We start from the raw sequence: 22,968 nt of genomic DNA, 5'->3' as shown, positions 1-22,968 counted from the left end.
AAATACATGCCTCATTATTTGAAATTCTTGATTACTTAGTTATGTAATCCCACTTTAAAATTATAGATTTACATTATTATTCCTAACACAATGCAGACATATTTTGGGGTCTTGTTCAACATATCAGAAAACAAATCTATGATGTGTTATATATTGCACATCTGAATGTCACTCTCTTCCCTTGGCATCCCTAGAAGGTCCATTATACAACCCTCACATGGACTAACACACACACCTCACATGGACACAGCTGCGATCGTTTGCCCACCTGGCAAATTCCATTCCACCACAGGCCACCATCATCATAGTGTCAACTCTGACTAACTGTCTCTCTGTAATAAAGGAGAAGCGAGAGAGCCTGGCGTCTTCACAAAGGACACTGGGATGTAAGTGTCACCTCATAAAAACAAACCAGGCGGCTTTTAACACTAAATATTGTCAAACTGTTGGATCAACCACTTCTACTGCGTACGGTCTGGCCTTGTCCTAGCATAGCAGCTAAGAGCCATGTGGCTCCATCCCCCTCACTCAGTCAGAACTCCTAAATTCACAACTTCACTACACCAAGCCAAATCAGTCGATGCAATGCTGAGGAGGTCCGTCTTTGTTGAACGAAACAAGTACCCAGGGTTGGGGTCAATTCTGAATTGAGTTGCGAATTGCTCTTTAATGACAATTACATTCTTGAATTTGTATTGGCCACACCTGACAGGAAGCAGAATTTGAATTGAATTTGCATTAAAGAAAGTATAGTTAAATTAAATGAAATTCAATGAAATTAAAATGGTATATTTATTCTGAATTACTTTAAATTAAATTATACTTCCTTCAATTCAAATTCTGCTTATTTTGGGGTGTGGCCAATTCAAATTAAATTCAGAGATTTTGAATTGACCCCAACCCTGCAAGGAACATGAGGCCTAACGAGATTGTAGGGTTTACAAGTTTTTGTTCTGTGAAAGACAAAAATATGCTTCATTGGTTTAAGTGTGTAATTGTATTTTTGTACCAGTGAGTCTGACACAGTTCTGTAAATAGACGTGCATCGTTCTCGGTTTGAAGATGTCTCTCCCTCTACTTGAACACCAACTGATGTACTTGCCCTTGTTCTGGTGGTTAGCATTGTGGACAATGGCCTCTTTTCTAAGAAGCAGTGAAAGTCTAATTTCTTTTCAACTGGCTGAAATTAGATGTGGCTTTCTATCAAAGACAGGAAACCAAACCTCCACAAAATAGTTCCAGTTTAACGAGTCTCAGTTTGGATGTAATGGCACACAATTGGTGCTACAATTAAGGTGTTTTTCCCCTCTACTATGAGAAGAGCCTCCTTGGTGTGCTATTAAACTGTGTTGTGTACTGTTTTTGAGTGTACACAAAGTTAAAGAGATTGAACGGTATCTAAAATACTTACAAATTTGTAACAGATTGTAAGAATTGGAATTCGTAACATATCATATAAACTGCAGGAGAGGAACAAAAATTGCAGGACGTAACATATCATACGAAATGGATGACATTTTTGGGGACCAGTTTTCTCTTGTGAGCGCTACTTTCAAAACTACTGCCTGAAATGTAGCCCTGTGTAGCTCAGTTGGTAGAGCATTGTGCTTGCAACCCCAGGGTTGTAGGTTCGTTTCCCACGGGGGGCCAGTATGAAAAATGTATGCACTCACTAACTGTAAGTCGCTCTGGATAAGAGTGTCTGCTAAATGACTAAAATGTAAAATTTAAATTATACAAAACCTCTGTAGCATCACTTTAACTTCTATAATGAATATAAGACAAGCGTTGTCTTAGCACAGGGGTCCAACAAATACAGTATTTCCATTGTGTTTAATTTCTTAGTTTTTCATTTCTTCACCATACACATCAACCTTCACCTCTCTACAACTTCAAGGGCTAAACTATAGGAGTGTGCCAAACTTCAAGTACATTCCATTGGATACTGCATTGTACTGGTATTACTATTATTTGTTCACTCAAATGTGACCTTAGCATCAAGATAAGGGCTCAATTCCATCAAAATTCAGTAAATAAACTGAAATCCAATTTCCTTAAATGAGAAAAATGTGGAATTGGAATTTCAGTTTACTTCCTGAGTTGATTGAATTGAAATGGAACTGCCCCAACCCTGCAAGACACTGTGGGTTGTAAAGCCTTCAACAAGTGTGACTTCTGAATGATGCCTTCCAACGATTTAAGAAGAAAAACATTAAAGAACAAGCTGATGTAGTTTTCCAACCTGTGTGTTTGCAAATGTGTTACAGTATTGATGTCACTAATCAGTAGCCTAAACAGTCAACTGTGGTTCACGTCAAATCAAATCAAAGTTTATTGGTCGCGTACACAGATTTGCAGGTGTTATAGCAGGTGCAGCGAAATGCTTATGTTACTAGCTCCAACAGTGCAGTCAATGATTGGAGCTTCAATGATGTTCAATGTTTTTCCTGCTCAAATAATTATTATTTCACTCAACTGACTACAACTGTAAACCAATACTGCTATTTAACATGAGGAAATCTGTATGGTGAATTATTTTGTTAATAAAAGCTATGTTCATATTGTTACAGATCAGACTCATATTCTTACAGGAAGAGTTTACAAACCTACATATAACAATTTTCATTTATTTAGCTCACAATGTTTTAAGTTCAGAACAAATACTTAAATATACAAAACAAAAACATCTTTGTACTCTCTGGTCACTGAACGACTGGACTGAGTAAAATGTCTTAACTTTACAGTTCCCTTTCAGCAGGCAGCACCATATGGTGACTGACTTGTCTTCAGATAAAAGGAGTCTTAAAATACAGTCAATGAACAGATGCACATTCTCTGGCAACAGATTAAGAACACAAACACACTCACAAAAAACAGCAACATCTGTTGACTTTTGATTTTCAGAAAGCAGAGAACCACACCAGAGTTCTAGAAGAACAGCACAATGACCTAAAAGCCATAAAAGTAATCTTCACACATGCAGACAGACTGGAGGAGACCATACAGCAGCAGTAGACTTTGCCTTTTTTAACGTCTTTCCTCAAGATGTGTTGTAGTAGGTTGGTCTCAGATGGTGCTGTGTGGCTTTGAGTCTGGATCAGTGACCTGTTGGGTTGTGCTCTACGTGTCTGTGCTTTGGGTCTGTAGCTGCGGTCTGGTGTTCTACATGTAGGTCTGGATGAGTGACCTGGGGTCTGGTGCTCTACGTGTCAGTTCTTACTGCTCTCCCAGAGAGGATGCTGGACATCTGCTGGTCAGACAGGGTCTCCTGCTGGGACAGCCCCATGGCCTGACTGAGGTAGGCAGCCAGGATGTGCTTACACTGACACAGGAGGAGGAATGTTAGGGAAGTCACAGTACAATACAATGGTGTGTGTGTGTGCGTGTGTGTGTAAACCATGATGAAGGCAGCTTAGTTGTTCACTAGCTTATTAAATCTATTGCATTGGAGCCATGAGAGTGTGCAGCTTTTCGTTTCTCATTGTGTGTGTGTGTGTCACTCAAGACAGAATTCAAGTTCAGGCAAGTTTGCAGAGATGCTTATAATTATGATTAATATACAGGTAACTGCCAAAATAATGGAAACACTTGAGTAAATGAGGGATACAAAGTATATTGAAAGCAGGTGCTTCCACACAGGTGTGGTTCCTGAGTTAATTAAGCAATAACATCTCATCATGCTTAGGTTCATGTATTAAAAATGCCCAGTTGCCCATTATTTTGGCTAACCGTGGCTAGAAGAAGAGATCTCAGTGACTTTGAAAGAGGGGTCTTAAATGAGCATAGGGGGTTTAAAGGGTGTGTGTGTGTCAGTCTCAGTCACCAGATCTCAACCCATTTGAACACTTGTGGGAGATTCTGGAGCGGCCTGAGACAGTGTTTTCCACCACCATCAACAAAACAGAATGGTGTCCCATTCCTCCAATAGAGTTCCAGACACTTGTAGAATCTGTGCCAAGGCGCATTGAAGCTGTTCTGGCAGCTCGTGGTGGCCCAATGCCCTATTAAGCCACTTCATATTGGTGTTTCCTTATTTTGGCAGTTACCTGTATGCATTACTTTTTTTTAAACTTATGGTTATTACATTTATAAAAAATGCATAATGCCTCTAAGATGTCAGTATTTGTCATACCAATGTAATAAGGTAGGCAGAATGTATTATATTCCCAAAAAACATTGGGCAGAAATACTTCTCAGAGTAACAGTACAGTACAGTGGTGTCTCTCCTGCTGGGCTGTGGACCTAGAGCAGGGAGGCAGGGCTGTCATGGTTTGTAAACTGTCCAGGCAATAGACTCCATGCGAAACCCCCAGTGGCACACTAGGGTGGCCTACTTCTATGTGGTAGACGTAGACCCATGATGCCGATGATGACGGGGTCTAAAGTGAGACTGTGGCCCTGCCCCTGGTCTGCCCTAACCGACCGATGACTGGGTCGCAATGACGATGACAGGGTCTGCAGTGCCCTTAAAACAACACAGACAACTCTGTCTCTATGTGGGAGAGAGGGGGAGTAGTGTGGTCAACCTCACTGTGAGGTATGGATATATTCTGTATTCAAGGAAATATTCAGAGGCAGCTTAGGGTTGATGGGTTGATGGGTCTTTAGGGTATTTTTGCCTTTGCGCTCCTGGGTTTCATACGGGATGAACAGGTTTAAATGAGATGCAAAAAGAAAACACTAGTGCCAGGGTCTTGCTAATAATGATCAAATAAGGATCTAGTTTGTCTCATGGACGTCAACGGTAGAAAGATACAGACCGTAAATATAAATGGTGGATTGGAAAGGGCATGCATTATGCTATACAGAATGCTTCTCTTTCTGATATGCATTTCATGGGTAAGGGATCAGTCTATGCCAGTGAAGACCCACCCTTTAGTCTCTTGCTGCTTTCCGTTTCTCAGGCTGATTTTAGCATCACCCCTCTAGGGACTGGAGTCGTCATTATGCAAGGGGTAGCTAGGAGTCAAAGTTGTTGTAGCAAAAACAGATATTTAGAGCTACATTTCAAAAATAAACAATCAAAGATGAGACCAGACCAAAATATGCCCTGGCTGCTCAGTGCAACTGGTATACAGATCAACATGTGACTGCCTTCTGGGGGGGAAACCCTGAATGGTGGAATTCCGCATCTTGTCTTGCTCAGTTATGCATGACTAGAACAGGTGGTGTGTGTGTGTAGGTTTTGTATGATGTCTTTGTAGTTTATGGCTGTCTGCTCTATTAATGATTAATAAATTATTATGGCTGTGCTCACCAGCAGGCTCTCGTTCCTCCTGAGCACAGCGTAGGCGAAGGCTGGGCAGGAGCAGTAGTGACAGGAGGTGTAGCAGGTGTACAGCAGCCCTGACCCTCCAATCACCTTCAACAAAACAAACACGGACACAGTCAAAAACAGGTAGAAGTCAAACGAAGAGCTGGCCAAAACCACAGTTGTACTGGAGAGCGGATTCATGCAAACATGGAAAAAAATAGGTAATGGAAAGACTTAAATATATCACAGTGTTGTAGGAGAAGAGCAAGAATGTCTTGTCTCTAGCAAGTACTTAAACAAACCTATCAAACAATTATGTGAATTCTGTTTGTACTGATACTGCATTCGACCTGCCAGTGAAAACAGCTTGAGTCAATTCCACACATGTTCACAGCAGCTGAGGAGCACTGTAGACAGTAGAGCAGCGTGAGGAATGAGCTCCTCCAACACATCCCACTAACCTTGGGGACTGTTCAGGAGGTTGTTACGTTACAGAACATTAAGATAAAAATGTATGGTGTAGAACAGATATGATTGTCTGTCAGATAGAATATGGAATTGTGTCAGCTGTATTCATTTTATTTCTATCCGCAACGTTCACAATATTTCACATCACTGAATACACCCCTGGCATTTTTATTGGCAGACTAAATAGCCTTGGTTTCTCAAATGACTGCCTCGCCTGGCTCAAATGACTGCCTCGCCTGGTTCACCAACTACTTCTCAGATAGAGTTCAATGTGTCAAATCGGAGGGCCTGTTGTCTGGACCTATGGCAGTCTCTATGGGGGTGCCACAGGGTTCAATTCTTGGGCCGACTCTTTTCTCTGTGTATATCAATGATGTCGCTCTTGCTGCTGGTGATTCTCAGATCCACCTCTACGCAGACGACACCATTTTGTATACATCTGGCCCTTCATTGGACACTGTGTTAACAAACCTCCAAACGAGCTTCAATGCCATACAACACTCCTTCAGTAGCCTCCAACTGCTCTTAAACACTAGTAAAACTAAATGCATGCTCTTCAATCGAACACTGCTGGCACCCGCCCACCCGACTAGAATCACTACTCTCGACGGGTCTGACCTAGAGTATGTGGACAACTACAAATACCTAGGTGTCTGGTTAGACTGTAAACTCTCCTTCCAGACTCACATTAAGAATCTCCAATCCAAAGTTAAATCTAGAATCGGCTTCCTATTTCGCAACAAAGTCTCCTTCACTCATGCTGCCAAACATGCCCTCGTAAAACTGACTATCCTACCGATCCTTGACTTCGGCGATGTCATTTACAAAATAGCCTCCAACACTCTACTCAGCAAATTGGATGTAGTCTATCACAGTGCCATCCGTTTTGTCTCCAAAGCTCCATACACTACCCACCACTGTGACCTGTATGCTCTTGTTGGCTGGTCCTCACTACATGTTCGTCGTCAAACCCACTGGCTCCAGGCCATCTATAAATCACTGCTAGGCAAATCCCCGCCTTATCTTAGCTCATTGGTCACCATAGCAGCACCCACCCGTAGTCTGCGCTCCAGCAGGTATAACTCACTGGTCATCCCCAAAGCCAACACCTCCTTTGGTCGCCATTCCTTCCAGTTCTCTGCTGCCAATGACTGGAACGAATTGCAAAAATCTCTGAAGCTGGAGACTCTTATCTCCCTCACTAACTTTAAGCATCAGTTGTCAGAGCACCTTACCGATCACTGCACCTGTACACAGCCCATCTGAAATTAGCCCACCCAACTACCTCATCCCTATATTGTTATTTATTTTGCTCTTTTGCACCCCAGTATCTCTATTTGCACATAATCTCTTGCACATCTATCATTCCAGTGTTAATACTAATTGTAATTATTTTGCACTATAGCCTATTTATTGCCTTACCTCCATAACTTGCTACATTTGCACACACTGTATATATATTTTCTGTTGTATTTTTTTGACTTTATGTTTTTTTTACCCCATATGTAACTCTGTGTTGTTGTTTTTAATCGCACTGCTTTGCTTTATCTTGGCCAGGTCGCAGTTATAAATGAGAACTTGTTCTCAACTGGCTTACCTGGTTAAATAAAGGTGAAATAAAAACAAAATAAAAGTGTGTCGCCTATGGCCCCATGCAAACATTTTAAATATGTATAGTTCCCTTTTTACTTGCATATTTCACTGATCTAACAGAACTAGGTTCGAGAAAGAAAGGTTGTCTTCACCTATCCAATCATTTCAGATCAGTATTCCAACTTAAGGAAGGAAGGAGAGGAAGTATGCATTTTTAAAGAATCCAAATGTTAAACATGTATTGGGTTTGAAAGTGGAAGACAATAATTACGTGGAGCTAGACAAGTGTGTCCAAATATTGCATACAGGCTACTCACAACACTGTAGCTGTAAAGTCTGGCACTCGAGACTAGGTAGACAACAACTCCTGCCTCCATGCAGAACTTTCTCCATTCTGAAGATGATGCATTAGGGCATTAATTCAGAGGATTACTCAGCCTCGTCACCATAACTAATGACTCTCAACATGGCAGAAACAGGCTCCATTATTCCCCAGCCGAGACAAATTCACAGCTGTGTAGTCCCTCTAAATTACCTTCCCAGTGACCTACAAAATAAAACACCTCATTTGTAGAAAAGTGACACTTCATTATAAATGAGTAACTCTTCAGGGAATATTACATTGAGTCAATTTAATTTAAAAGTGACAAAAGCAGAGTTGTGAGACTGTGATCCACCGGGCTGAGGGTACTGGAGGGAGACTGTAACGGTGGTGTGTTATGTATGAAAAATGTATGCACTCACTAACTGTAAGTCGCTCTGGATAAGAGCGTCTGCTAAATGACTAAAATGTAAAAATGTGTGTACTCGTTCACTCCCCCTCAAGGATTTAAGAGCATTATCCTTTTCACATGTACCAGCAAACGGGTGTGATCATTCTACAGTGGTCGCTAAGGTCCCTGAAGCGTACGCTCAAACTGGTGTGATTAGAACGCTTATTTAGAACGTCCAGTTTCGATTGATGCAACAATCAGCATTTGCGCTGGCCACACTGTTTTTTCACAGAAACATTTTGCACAAACGCAGTCCTTACAAAGCTATGTCCTGAATGTGACCAGTTTATTTTTGGATGCAATGTTCAGACATTCACAGAAGTAGTGACAGCATAACCGGAAAATGTAGGCTACATTTGTCCTAGCACTAACTGATGAAAGATTGACATAACACAAGCGGTCATATTTAGATAACCCTTGGCTGACAGAAACCACAATATGAATTAGGTAATAGCAATTACTAATTATAATTCATCACGTCACGGGTGAGCTCACCATTGATCGAAATAATTGAGTAAAACACTTTCTAGTAATCGAAAGTAATCCGACGATGGGTAGTTTGTGCGCGCCGCCATGTTTGTTTTTTCGCTTCAACCAAAGAAAATAAGAGGAGAAAATATGAGTTTGGTCTGTTTGCAGTATGCTTGTTGAAGGGGGTGTTTTGTCTACGACCGTTCACTTCCCTTCATTCACTTCCGGAAGTTTACTCAAAAGATGAGAGAACCATTCCTTCAGCTCAGTATAACATCTTTGGTCTGACAGACGTTTACATGACACCCAGAATGCATTGTATAATGTCAACAAACATGGCGCCACACATAGCTGGCAAATAGCTTAGCATTAGCTCATTATAAATCAGTACAACCTTCAACAAATATTTTACACTTATCATAGGTGTCCATTACAATCTATGCAATAATCGGAATGCATTAGTTGTCACCAGTACTTGAAAACATGTGAATAAAACTGTAAATGCCAGCCAGAAAATGTGCCAGTTCGTGCAAGACTGCGCGAATGTCTGCATACTTGATCTGCGGAAACACTAGGGAAGTGCTTGGGCTCTCCTCGAAGAGAGAAGTTTGTCCGGCTCAGTAAAGTCCGCAACACTGAAATGTGCTACTTCTATGTGGGTTCTCGCGGGACTACTTAGAGGGAAGCCGTCATGTGGCAGAGAGCTCCGAGGTTTGGAGTGACGGCTCTGTCATCAATCCCTCACTGCCAGACTCAGTTATCAGTTGCAGCCAGTCAGGGAGGACTATAGAGGACTGCTGTGGTTTGTGGGAAGTCATGACAGGCACAGGGCTGATGATGCATTTTACTCAAGGCTTCAGACTGCATCATAACTCTGGATTATTTGGCTACATTTGTCATAAAGGGGTGAAACAGTGTTTCCCCTAAATCGTTGCTGCCACTCAAAAATAAATAAATAAATAAATATATATATAAATATATATATATATATATATAAAAACATTTTCAGGATTGTAAAATGTTTTCAGTGTAAACTTAAACGACCCAGATATAAAGTATGTAGAAAAGATATTGGAGATAGCGCCCTTGGCTTGGTTTATATTACAAACATTTAATGTTGCCTTCCAAGAATTTTGCCCATAAAAAAAATCTGCTTCACAAAAGCATACAGTGCATTCGGAAAGTACTCAGACCCCTTGACTTTTTCCACATTTTGTTACGTTACAGCTTTATTCTAAAATTGATTAAATTGTTCCCCCTTTCGCCCCAGTCTGAGGTCCTGAGCGCTCTGGAGCAGGTTTTCATCAAGGATCATTCTGTACTTTGCTCCATTCATCTTTCCCTCGATCCTGACTAGTCTCCCAGCTGAAAAACATTCCCACAGCATGATGCTGCCACCACCACGCTTCACCGTAGGGATGGTGCCAGGTTTCCTCCAGATGTGACGCTTGGCATTCAGGCCAAAGAGTTCAATCTTGGTTTCATCAGACCAGAGAATCTTGTTTCTCATGGTCTGAGAGTCCTTTAGGTGCCTTTTGGCAAACACCAAGCGGGCTGTCATGTGCCTTTTACTGAGGATCTCTGGAGCTCTGTCAGAGTGACCATCGGGTTCTTGATCACCTCCCTGACCAACGCCCCTCTCCCCCGATTTCTCAGTTTGGCTGGGCGGCCAGCTCTAGGAAGAGTCTTGATGATTCCAAACTTCTTTCATTTAAGAATGATGGAGGCCACTTTGTTCTTGGGGACCTTCAATGCTGGGACCCTTCCCCAGATCTGTGCCCCAATCCTGTCTCGGAGCTCTACAGACAATTCCTTCGACCTCATGGCTTGGTTTTTGCTCTGAAATGCACTGTCAACTGTGGGACCTTATTTAGACATATGTGTGCCTTTCCAAATCATGTCCAATCAATTGAATTTACCACAGGTGGACTCCAATCAAGTTGTAGAAACATCAAGGATGATCAATGGAAACAGGATGCACCTGACCTCAATTGCAAAGGGTCTGAATACTTATGTAAATAAGGTATATCTGTTTTTATTTGTAATAAATTTGCAAAACTGTCTAAAAACCTGTTTTTGCTTTGTCATTATGGGGTATTGTGTGTAGATTGATGAGGGAAAAAAAGTATTTCATCAATTTTAGAATTAGGCTATAATGTAACAAAATGTGGAAAAAGTAAAGGGGTCTGAATACTTTCTGAATGTACTGTATATTGCTTTTCCGCCTTAAAAACTTTTCCCTGTGCTGATTCTCTGTGCCCTGTCACAACTGTCAACCAACAGACTGAGAGAACCCCATATTCTCACAGAAAAGGTCACCTGAAGTTATGAATGAGCCAATGTGGCAAACAGATAGTAGCAACCTATGAGCACACTCTTAGAAAAAAGGGTTCCAAAAGGGTTCTTCGGCTGTCCCCATAGGAGAACCCTTTTTGGTTCCAGGTAGAACCCTTTTTGGTTCCAGGTAGAACTCTTTTGGGTTCTATGTAGAACCCTCTGTGTAAAGGGTTCTACATGGAACTCAGAAGGGTTCTCCTATGGAGACAGCCGAATAACCCTTTTAGGTTGTAGATAAGAGTGCAGAGAAAGGCCAGTGTATTCATTAGTTTCACAGCAGACACAATAACAAAACAAAGACATGTGCAACAGGTCCCAGACCGGCTCCTCCCCCCAGCCCAGAGCTACAAAGTAGGCCTACTTCCAGGAAAAGGGGGTATAAACTAAGCTCTTCAGACTGAGCTTATTCATCTATAATAATAAGGTGTTATTGCAAGTCAAGCCTCTTCTCAGAAGTGATGACCAACTGGCTGTGTCATGATTCTAGTCAGTAAAAATCTGACGTTTGAATTTTCTCTGACATCATAAAAGCTTTGAGCTGCTGGAGAGAAATAGAGGCGTGGGTTAGTGGGATCAGTGACCAGACGCCTACACGATGTTGCAGAGTGAGTTACCCTAAATCAAGGATCATAAACTAGATTCGGCTGCGGGCCGATTTGTTCTTGAGCGGACGGTCGGGGGGCTGGAACATAATTATAAATCATTTGCAAATTGACTGCAAGAAGCCCAAATAGTTGTAATATTTGACTAAAACATAATAATTTCAAACCTTGCTTACATTTGTATACGATCACGTGTACCTCTATTATGCGTGGAAATACTTGGGAACAGATTTCCAAAATAAAAAAATAACTTGAAGCTGATCTTTTATGTCTAAAAAAATAAAATATATATATAATGTTGTATTTTTTTGGCACAGAAAACTTGGGGGGCCAAATGAAAACACCCGTGGGCCTAATTTGGCCCGCGGGCCACTGGTTGCGAAACCCTGCCCTAAATTATGCTTACAGTGAATTTAGTCCTCCTGGAAAATGTTTTAGTAAAGACCAGGGCAGAGTACTCCTGGTAACATCTGTCCACCCACCAACCCATCACAGGTCCCCTAGCCTATTTTTCAATGACTTTGGACAGAGATCCTCTCACTTGTCCCATTAATGTCTTCTTGAACTTCCATAAACCATGACATTCCCCTCCCGTTGGGCCCTTAAGGAAGGCCTTTAACCTCACAACATGCTCTCCATCCAGGGGCACTGCACTACAGCTTGACCCTGTCCTCGTCTCAACTGTGTGTAAGTAATGTGCAATCAAACAGATTACTCTGTCATGTGCCTCAGGTACTGGGGTGAGGAGTGTATTGTGTGTCCTTCACAGGCAGAAAGGTGATATATGTAATGATACAGAACAATCAGGTAGAGATAATCCTCTGAAACTCCATGGGTTACTGCATCCTGGTTAAGTGTGTTTAACAATGATTTACAATTATAGATACAACTCTAGACCGCTACTACAAGATATCTGCTGCTCTGTCATCCACTACATAATTTAGTCTGAGACTGCCATCATTGAAGTCATTTGTGGTGACGAGATGCACGAGGGGTGTTGACAAAACAAAGTCCTCAGCGATGGGATCATTTCTAACCAATCAGAGTAACGAAGCCAATGACACATTTTCTAACCGCCACTTTACCAGAGATGGAAGAGGAAGCGAAACAACCAACTCGCAGTTTTTTTCTTGTTCAATGAATGTCAATGAACTAAGTAGACCAGGTCCAGCTGCTATTGCATTGATGTTTATGGGAGACACACCCAGTTAATTAGACTGGAACACATTTTTATATTTTTATGGTAAACAACCTCAGTGAACTATCTTCATTTATCCACCATTTTTGGCTTTGACCACGATTGTTCTGGCTCTGGCTCAACCCATCGGTTTCTGGACCAATCAGACGGCCCCGAATGTGTTCGCATTCGGTGAAGGTTTGGGAGGTACTCAGTTCCAGACTCATTGCGGAGAAGAAACTAAAGTCTGTGGGCGTGGCGTAGCGTTTGGCTGGAGCAAGGAGTCTGGGTAGCCAGGCAAAGTCAACATGGCTACTATCAGTCGTTATTCCACACTAGAACTATAGGAGCCTCTAGCCAGGGCTGACAGTCACGGTAATACAAACACTGGGCTGTAGGCTACTGCCTCACTAGGGATTCTGCAGCGAGGCATTTTAAAGAGAGAACATAAAAACACACATTTTCTTTATTAAACAATATACACTTTGTCATTAGCCCTGGTTTAATTTGGAGTGACCCAAAACAAGGCAAATTAACCTGAACCAGACCAGGTTATCCCAATCACACTTACTGTACGCACTCCCTCCCTCGGGATGTGTCCCAATACATCTGAATGAACTCCTTTTCTCCGCGGACAGAAAGTTCCAGGGATGGATAGAAAACAATAGCTAGGTGACATTTGCACTCAAATGATGTTCTCCCTAAAGATTAGTGGTCAAAAAGTAAAAGACATGAGGAGAGAAAGTAATCTAAGAGGAACGACATAGCTAGCTAGCATCTCTTGATTTTGGAGGTTTATGTTTTTATAGAAAAATAAAGCCACGGAAATGAGTCACTCCAAAATTATGGGAAGATAGCACAGCTCACTGATGACAGCTGCCCACTAAATCTTACGCAGACAAAACACTAAAACTGGAGAGACCAAGAGAGGCATGTGTGAGAGATATTTGTGACATGGGTTTGAGTGTCCAGTCACTGTGTAAACTTCAGTCCGTTACCACATCAGTATTTGATAGCCTTCTAAAACAAGCAGGCTAGCAGGCAGGCAGAGGTCACCAGGTCAGTAGCCATTTCCTCAGAACACCCACCCCATTCCACACTTGTATATTTAAAGAGGAAATAATATTGCAAATGGCACAACCACACTACATGAATATGTGATTTCCAACACTGTTTTTTCAGTCACAGATGTTTTAGGAGAAACCGTAATAACTTCATAAAAATATTAAGATTTCTATGGAAATGTAGAACTGAATTTGTGCCCGGAACCACATCATATTATAGCCTAAACATTTCCAATAAACACCACCTAATTTCACTACAGAAGTCACCAAAACCTTGAGGAAAAGGGGATAAAACAATTAAGGAATTTCTTCCAAAGAAACAGAAACCACTCTCTGTATTTAGCCTCATTGTGTTTTTTCTGTCCTATTTTATAAAAGCTGTCGAAAGCGTTTACAGGAAACTTGAGTCACAATGACCATAACTGAACTACACTGACTGGACTGGACAGGCCCTGGTATGACGCAAGAGGACATGGCCTGCAGGGACTGGTAGGGAATGGTTATGGATTAGGTGGTTTTCCATGAGCACAGCAGTAATTAATCAGTCCTTATGTGAGGTTCTGGCATTGATGTCAAGTGTTGGGAAGATAAAAGCTTCTCACCACTGTGGTCCCAAGATGGCGTAGCAGTGCGGTCGTGTTTTTTTTTCTTCTGTGTCCTTGTGTAAATAGCCAGTTTCTTGTTTTTTGTCTATTTTGTATATATTTCTCAATTTTTACTTTTCATTCTTTAATGAAATATACTTTCCTGCAACCCGCCTCACCCAACGTGGAAAGGATTCTACTATTTCTTATAACTTTTATCAAGAACCTTAAGGTGAAACTAGGCTAGTTGCAACCGAATTGGCTACTTGCTATTAGCCACCGTTAGCGTCGTCACCATTGTCCGTGGCCTGCACTATCCACCAGCCAGCTCTAGCTCTAGCCTGGACAATTCGTCGGCCAGTCTGCACAGCGTGCTATCGACCCAGAGCATTTCGGATTTTCTGCCGGAATCACTGGACCCTAGCGCCGGATCATCGCAACCAGCTAGCTGCAACCTGTTGTTGGCTAATTACCATTGCCCCTTAGCAGCACCAGTTAGCCTCGAACTAGCCTCGAGCCAGGCCCATCTCCCGGCTATCTACCTCTCTGTCAACCGGACGGGACCTCCTAGTGTTGACACTGAGCCCCGCCGATCCAACACGACTGGTTTGCCGACGAAATCGTCTGATGTGGTTTCAACAGGCTTCCCGATACGATGTCGACCACAAAGATCCATCTGCTAGCCCCGGCCCGCTAGCACACGCAAACTACAACTGTGCTTCCTGCTAGCCTGTGCTGTAGCACCAATTTCGAACTGCTCTCGGACTCACATATTGCTGTTCACTGGACCTTATGATCACTCAGCTGCACAGCTGATGTCTGCTGGACTGTTCCTTTACACGGTACCCTGTCCTGTTTATTCTGTTTAGCCTCAGCCCAAACTTTATCGCCATTACCAGTTGTTGTCTTAGCTCTCTCTAATAACACCTGTGATTGCTTTATGCCTCTCTCCCATGTCAATATGCCTAGCCTATTGCTGTTCCAGCTAGTTCTTATTATACAATTTCACTGTAGAACCCCAAGTCCCTCTCAAACTGCCTCAAATAGTTCCTTTGTTCCACCCCCCATACACGCCGAGACCGGCTCAATCGGTGCCTCCAGTGATGCTATCTCTTTCATTGTTACCCAACGCTTAGGTTTACCTCAACTGTCCTCATATCCTTCCATATCCTTTTCTGTACATAATGCCCTGAATCTTTTCTACAACACCCGGAAATCTGCCCCCTTTATTCTATGTACCCAGAGCACTAGAAGACCAGTTCTTAAAGCCTTTAGCCGTATCCTTATTCTACTCCTCCTCTGTTCCTCTGGTGATGTAGAGGCTAACCCAGGCCCTGCAGCCCCCAGTATCACTCCTACTCCCCAGGAACTATCATTTGTTGACTTCTGTAACCGTAAAAGCCTTGGTTTTCTGCATGTTAATATCAGAAGTCTACTTCCTAAGTTTGACTTATTCACTGCGTTAGCACACTCCGCCAACCCTGATGTTCTAGCAGTGTCTGAATCCTGGCTTAGGAAGGCCACCAAAAATTCTGAAATTTCCATCCCCAACTATAACATTTTCCGTCAAGATAGAACTGCCAAAGGGGGTGGAGTTGCAATCTACTGTAGAGAGAGCCTGCAGAGCTCTATCATACTATCCAGGTCTGTGCCCAAACAGTTTGAGCTTCTACTTCTAAAAATCCACCTTTCCAGAAATAAGTCTCTCACTGTTGCTACAGACCCCCCTCAGCCCCCAGCTGTGCCCTGGACACCATATGTGAATTGATTGCCCCCCATTTATCCTCAGAGTTCGTACTGCTTGGTGACCTAAATTAGGATATGCTTAACACCCCAGCCATCCTACAATCCAAACTAGATGCCCTCAATCTCACACAAATTATCAACGAACCTACCAGGTACAACCCTAAATCCGTAAACATGGGTACCCTCATAGATATCATACTGACTAACTTACCCTCTAAATACACCTCCGCTGTCTTCAACCTGGATCTCAGCGATCACTGCCTTATTGCCTGCGTCCGTAACGGGTCCGCGGTCAAACGACCACCCCTCATCACTGTCAAACGCTCCCTAAAACACTTTAGCGAGCAGGCCTTCCTAATTGACCTGGCCCAGGTATCCTGGATGGATATAGATCTCATTCCATCAGTAGAAGATGCCTGGTTGTTCTTTAAAAGTAATTTCCTCTCAATCTTTAATAAACATGCCCCTTTCAAAAAATACAGAACTAAGAACAGATATAGCCCCTGGTTCTCCTCAGACTTGACTGCCCTTGACCAGCACAAAAACATCCTGTGGCGTACTGCATTAGCATGAAATAGCCCCCGCGATATGCAACTTTTCAGGGAAGTTAGGAACCAATATACACAGGCAGTTAGGAAAGCAAAGGCTAACTTTTTCAAACAGAAATTTGCATCCTGTAACACTAACTCCAAAAAGTTTTGGGACACTGTAAAGTCCATGGAGAATAAGAGCACTTCCTCCCAGCTGCCCACTGCACTGAGGCTAGGAAACACTATTACCACCGATAAATCTACAATAATCGAGAATTTCAACAAGCACTTTGCTACGGCTGGCCATGCTTTCCACCTGGCTACCACTACCCCGGCCACCAGCTCTGCACCCTCCGCTGCAACTTGCCCATGCCCCCCCCGCTTCTCCTTCACACAAATTCAGACAGCTGATGTTCTGAAAGAGCTGCAAAATCTGGACCCCTACAAATCATCTGGGCTAGACAATCTGGACCCTTTCTTTCTAAAACTAGCCGCCGAAATTGTCGCAATCCCTATTACTAGCCTATTCAACCTCTATTTCGTAACGTCTGAGATCCCCAGAGATTGGAAAGCTGCCGCGGTCATCCCCCTCTTCAAAGGGGGTGACACTCTAGATCCAAACTGTTACAGATCTATATCCATCCTGCCCTGCCTTTCGAAAGTTTTTGAAAGTCAAGTTAACAAACAGATCACCGACCATTTCGAATCCCACCGTACCTTCTCCGCTATGCAATCCGGTTTCCGAGCTGGTCATGGGTGCACTTCAGCCACGCTCAAGGTCCTAAACGATATTATAACCGCGATCGATAATAGACAGTACTGTGCAGCCGTCTTCATCGACCTGGCCAAGGCTTTTGACTCTGTCAACCACCGCATTCTTATTGGCAGACTAAATAGCCTTGGTTTCTCAAATGACTGCCTCGCCTGGTTCACCAACTACTTCTCAGATAGAGTTCAACGTGTCAAATCGGAGGGCCTGTTGTCTGGACCTATGGCAGTCTCTATGGGGGTGCCACAGGGTTCAATTATTGGGCCGACTCTTTTCTCCGTGTATATCAATGATGTCGCTCTTGCTGCTGATGACTCTCAGATCCACCTCTACGCAGACGACACCATTTTGTATACATCTGGCCCTTCATTGGACACTGTGTTAACAAACCTCCAAACGAGCTTCAATGCCATACAACACTCCTTCAGTAGCCTCCAACGGCTCTTAAACACTAGTAAAACTAAATGCATGCTCTTCAATCGAATGCTGCTGGCACCCGCCCACCCGACTAGAATCACTACTCTCGATGGGTCTGACCTAGAGTATGTGGACAACTACAAATACCTAGGTGTCTGGTTAGACTGTAAACTCTCCTTCCAGACTCACATTAAGAATCTCCAATCCAAAGTTAAATCTAGAATTGGCTTCCTATTTCGCAACAAAGCCTCCTTCACTCATGCTGCCAAAAATGCCCTCGTAAAACTGACTATCCTACCGATCCTTGACTTCGGCGATGTCATTTACAAAATAGCCTCCAACACTCTACTCAGCAAATTGGATGTAGTCTATCACAGTGCCATCCGTTTTGTCTCCAAAGCCCCATACACTACACACCACTGTGACCTGTACGCTCTTGTTGGCTGGTCCTCACTACATATTCGTCGCCAAACCCACTGGCTCCAGGCCATCTATCACTGCTAGGCAAATCACCGCCTTATCTTAGCTCATTGGTCACCATAGCAACACCCACCCGTAGTATGCGCTCCAGCAGGTATATCTCACTGGTCATCCCCAAAGCCAACACCTCCTTTGGCCGCCATTCCTTCCAGTTCTCTGCTGCCAATGACTGGAACGAATTGCAAAAATCTCTGAAGCTGGAGACACTTATCTCCCTCACTAACTTTAAGCATCAGTTGTCAGAGCACCTTACCGATCACTGCACCTGTACACAGCCCATCTGAAATTAGCCCACCCAACTACCTCATCCCTATATTGTTATTTATTTTTGCTCATTTGCACCCCAGTATCTCTATTTGCACATCATCTCTTGCACATCTATCATTCCAGTGTTAATACTAATTGTAATTATTTTGCACTATAGCCTATTTATTGCCTTACCTCCATAACTTGCTACATTTGCACACACTGTATATATATTTTCTGTTGTATTTTTGACTTTATGTTTTGTTTACCCCATATGTAACTCTGTGTTGTTGTTTTTATTGCACTGCTTTGCTTTATCTTGGCCAGGTCGCAGTTGTAAATGAGAACTTGTTCTCAACTGGCTTACCTGGTTAAATAAAGGTTAAATTAAATAAATAAATAAAAAATTAGGGTCTCTATAGTATACAAAGAGGGTCAATATTCTCAAGACAGCTGTGCATTTTACTTTCATCACTCTTTTGTGTGAATCATGGTTGACTGATTATCAAATGTTTCACTAGGTTGTTTATTGGGAAATTGAGTACTCTAGTGCAAAGTGGGTAGCAGATGTTCACCTGATATGCTCTCCGTCCACTGGGGGATGAGACACAGGTGACAGAGCGCTGGTCCACCAGGTCCAAAGACTGCAGGGCACAGGAGCCAAACACAAACCTCAGCCTGGGAGAGAGACAGGGACAGGGGACAGGCATGGAGAGGGACTCATATTAAGGCTAGACCTCAACTTAATGTAAAAGCACTTTTAATGCATATAAACAACAACGCAGCAATGCATATAAACAAACACCTGAGAGACAGAGCGACTGAGACAGTAAGCCTGATAGCATCATTCCTAACACACTCAGACAATTAGCTAAGTGAAAGCAGGTAACGAAGGACTGAAGAGGAAGGAAGAGGTGCTAAACCAGGAAAATCACCCTTAAAGAATAACAACAAACAGCCACAGCACCCACTACATCAGGAAATGCCTCACCAACCAACCAACAGGGGAGGGCCCTTCTGTCTGGGTGATGGCATCTCCATCCCACTGTGGAAAGCACAGGCCATTGAAGGCCACCCCCTCTCCCACCTCACTGTTTTCCCCAATAAAACAAATATTCCCCAGGTAAAAATAAAGGTGAAAGGTAATACTCACGCAATAAGCAGGTCATCAGGAACTGCAAAGAAAACACACACAAAAACAGTGATGGGGTTTGAATAACTTCCTCATCTGGTTTTAAACAGGCTTTAATCTAGGACCTTATTGCTAAATAATTCCTCAGAGACATAGCTTAATGAAAAGTGAATTCGCAATTTCCTTTCCTTAGTTCTCATGAAGACAGTAATGGATGAGTAGTAAGGGAGGAGTAGGCTGGCTGGGCTTCTGGAGAAAGCAAGGGCTTGACCTCGTTGAAGAGGCGTGTATCTACTGACATCACCAACAGCATGGGAATAGGCAAACCCACTAATAGACGCTAACTACCTTTAGCGCATAGTGACGATAGTATCTTCTGGCCAAGGGAGTTTTGTGAAGAGCCCAGACGCTTGTTCTGAATGTTAAAACGCATCGCTTGCAATACGGTTTTGGAAACATAAGGAACATATCTTTCATATCAGCGAGAAATAATTTTCAGGAAACTAAGCGGTTACATTACTACACACCTTTATAGGGTTAGTGTTTCCACCCGGCCATATCTCCATGTTATAGCGCTTTTTTACAGAAGACAGGTGGCCACCTGTGCTAATTAACTATCTAGCGTGCCCCAAACCTGTGTGTTTGTGTAACTGGGGAGGAAGTGTAGTTCATCAACTGGAGGCACACACAGACTATGGATTTGTGCTCCTGAGTGGCGCAGTGGTCTAAGGCACTGCATCGCAGTGCTAACTGTGCCACTAGAGATCCTGGTTTGAATCCAGGCTCTGTCGCAGCCGGCCGCGACCGGGAGACTCATGGGCGGCGCACAATTGGCCCAGCGTCGTCCAGGGTAGGGGAGGGAATGGCCGGCAGGGATGTAGCTCAGTTGATAGAGCATGGCGTTTGCAACGCCAGGGTTGTGGGTTCGATTCCCACGGGGGGCCAGTATAAAAAAATATGTATTCACTAACTGTAAGTCGCTCTGGATAAGAGCGTCTGCTAAATGACTAAAATGTAAATGTAAATGTAAATGATTTGTGTAAAACTGCTACAGTAAGTTTATCTTTTTTATTTGAAAGATTATTTCTCGCTGATGTGAATGATAAGGGGCATATCAGCATATGTTTCGAAAACCATTTCGCAAGCGATGATTATTGAAGTTTCTAAAACACAGCTTCGGAATTGTAGTTCACAAGCAGCCAATCGTGGGCAAAGCTAACCACTGAAAACCCTATGGATAAGAAGCAGTGGCGGTCGGTGCCATTTTAAGATGAGGGAGGACGATTTTTTTTTTTAATGAGCATGACCTTATTTCTATTACAGCATATTGGATTACTGTCATTCATATTCCATTCACCCAGCTCAAGGTAACATCGATAGGTTTAGGCTACTACATGACGTTGACACATTCAATACCGCCTTGCACACTCTTGCCTGCATCTAGCTGATCTAGGGTGTAGGGCCTGATCATTAGTCCAACATTTGCAAACAAGAGTTTCTATTGGACAAATTCAGGTATGTTTATCCCCATTTCCTTTAATTTGCTTCAGTTTAAGAAACGTTTTTCAACAGAATTGGCGGAATGAATACATCCCTGATCACACGCAAACACAGTTCACTTTCATACCAGCAACATACAAACAGCATGATCCCTTTGATCGTTGCATAATTCCTTCTCACATCTACGCGCTCTCCTCTTCTCACCTTTTCCCTTTGCTTGTGGACTTCAGCGTACAACACATCAGCTGTCTGTGACAATGTGAAAAAACCTTTCCAAGCCAAACCTTCATATCATAACCGCTACACACAGCCTACATCGTTGTCACCATATTAACATCATAGTCAACATAGCTACTACAACTAATGTGTTAGTAAACCCATTAAAATCGGCAGTACAGTGTACAGTCAGCAGCAAGCAGTTTAGCAGTTACACCGGCGGGCTCCGGTGGCAATAAATACATTAAATCAAAAGCTTACCTTGACTTGAATGAGTTCTAGTGTTGGATAGCCATAGCCAGCTAGCTAACATAGCATCCCTCTCTTTTTGAGCCGGGTGTTTCAGTAGGCTAAACTAGCTAGCTGCAGTCGCTAGCTAAGTAAGTGAAAGTGAAAAAAAAAGACTGAAATATAGCTCTCTCTCTCTCTCTCTTGCTTCTCCTTCATTTTTGCACAGAAATAGTGTCCATTGCTTGCATACTTCGTATTTTGGCGAATGTAGTACGACATACTAACTATATCCATACTATGACTAATAAGCATACTAAATGTATGTCACAAATAGTAAGGTTAATGTGAGTATTCGAACACAGCTATGGTCGCCCTGTTTCTGGCTCCTAGCCAACTTTGCAGTATTTGTGTGTGTTATTTCTTACATTATTTGCTCAGAACGTTTCTGATATTTATTTATTTTATTTTTTGGATTTGTGTGTATTGTTTTGTATTGTTAGGTATTACTGTACTGCTGGAGCTAGAAACATAAGCATTTCGCTGAACCTGCAAAATATGTGTACACGACCAATAAAATGTTATTTGACTTAAAATCATAGGAACTCAGCCAAATGGTCCATCTGACAATGACCATAAAACAAAGCCATAACAACAGTGCCATCTTCTGGCTGGCACGGCCGACTAGAGACTCATTCCCTAGACTAGAGATGTGTCTGCAGAGCATTACATGACAGATGAGATTCAAGGAAAACTATAACTCACTTTGAGTTTTATCTTGGTATGTCTTCTGTATGTCTTTGAAGAGTTGTTCGGCCACCGTAGGTAAAAATGAAGGCATCTCATAAATTAGCTACAACAAATATACCAGAAATGGTTTATGGGTAAAGCGCACGAGATACAAAATTGATCAGAGGTCTACGTATCGATATAGGTTGGTCAAAGTACTGAGTTGTTTACCTTATTAGTTATTAGTCTACTACAGGGAAAATAGAAAATAATAACATAGCTAGCTAGCTAACACACCCAACTTGTTTTGTTGTTTTCTTCTTCGGTTGGGAAGTAAGCTATGTTTTGGCGCCACCATCAGGATGGGAGGGTAAATTGTTTTAACTTGCAACTACCGTATTCTAGTGTTTGACTGCAACGTCTATTTCTAACTGAATAGATGGCGCCAAATATCAATTGAAAACATTTGATATTAGTAAAAAAACGTGACTGGAATATCAATAAATCAATCAAATGGTATTTATAAAGCCATTTTTACATCAGCAGATGTCACAAAGTGCTATACAGAATCCCAGCCTAAAACCCCAAACAGCAAGCAATGCAGCTGTAGAAGCACGGTGGCTAGGAAAAACTCCCTAGAAAGGCAGAAACC

The 22,968-nt window shown here is 42.6% G+C and overlaps 1 protein-coding gene across 2 annotated transcripts; it reads right to left on the bottom strand.

Annotated features, from left to right (window-relative positions):
* Positions 1 to 2,303: 2,303 nt before the first annotated feature.
* zswim7 (zinc finger, SWIM-type containing 7) lies at positions 2,304 to 22,651 on the bottom strand. Of its 2 annotated transcripts, XM_084169543.1 has the most exons (6): positions 22,548 to 22,646; positions 22,353 to 22,440; positions 19,665 to 19,686; positions 19,087 to 19,189; positions 5,258 to 5,362; positions 2,304 to 3,322 (listed from the first exon to the last, which is right to left on the bottom strand). In XM_084169543.1, exons 2-6 carry the CDS (start codon positions 22,426 to 22,428, stop codon positions 3,203 to 3,205), a joined length of 426 nt encoding a protein of 141 aa, XP_084025669.1. In that variant the 5' UTR covers positions 22,429 to 22,440; positions 22,548 to 22,646; the 3' UTR covers positions 2,304 to 3,202. The 2 variants fall into 2 exon arrangements, with proteins under 2 accessions (XP_084025669.1, XP_084025668.1); XM_084169542.1 differs by having other exon boundaries at positions 22,353 to 22,651.
* Positions 22,652 to 22,968: the final 317 nt, after the last annotated feature.

Source organism: Coregonus lavaretus (assembly GCF_964263955.1).
Source record: "Coregonus lavaretus genome assembly, chromosome: 10".
NCBI lineage: Eukaryota > Metazoa > Chordata > Actinopteri > Salmoniformes > Salmonidae > Coregonus > Coregonus lavaretus.
This window is presented reverse-complemented; position numbering and strand designations above follow the sequence as displayed.

Bases quoted from the DNA above. Each gene is read 5' to 3' on its own strand.
- zswim7 (XM_084169542.1), bottom strand. From the start codon at position 22,428: ATGCCTTCATTTTTACCTACGGTGGCCGAACAACTCTTCAAAGACATA. The intron at 19,190-19,664 runs GTGAGTATTACC...TCTCTCTCCCAG, and splicing joins CCTGATGACCTGCTTATTGC to GCTGAGGTTTGTGTTTGGCT. The intron at 3,323-5,257 runs GTGAGCACAGCC...CTCCTGTGTCAG, and splicing joins GGAGGAACGAGAGCCTGCTG to TGTAAGCACATCCTGGCTGC.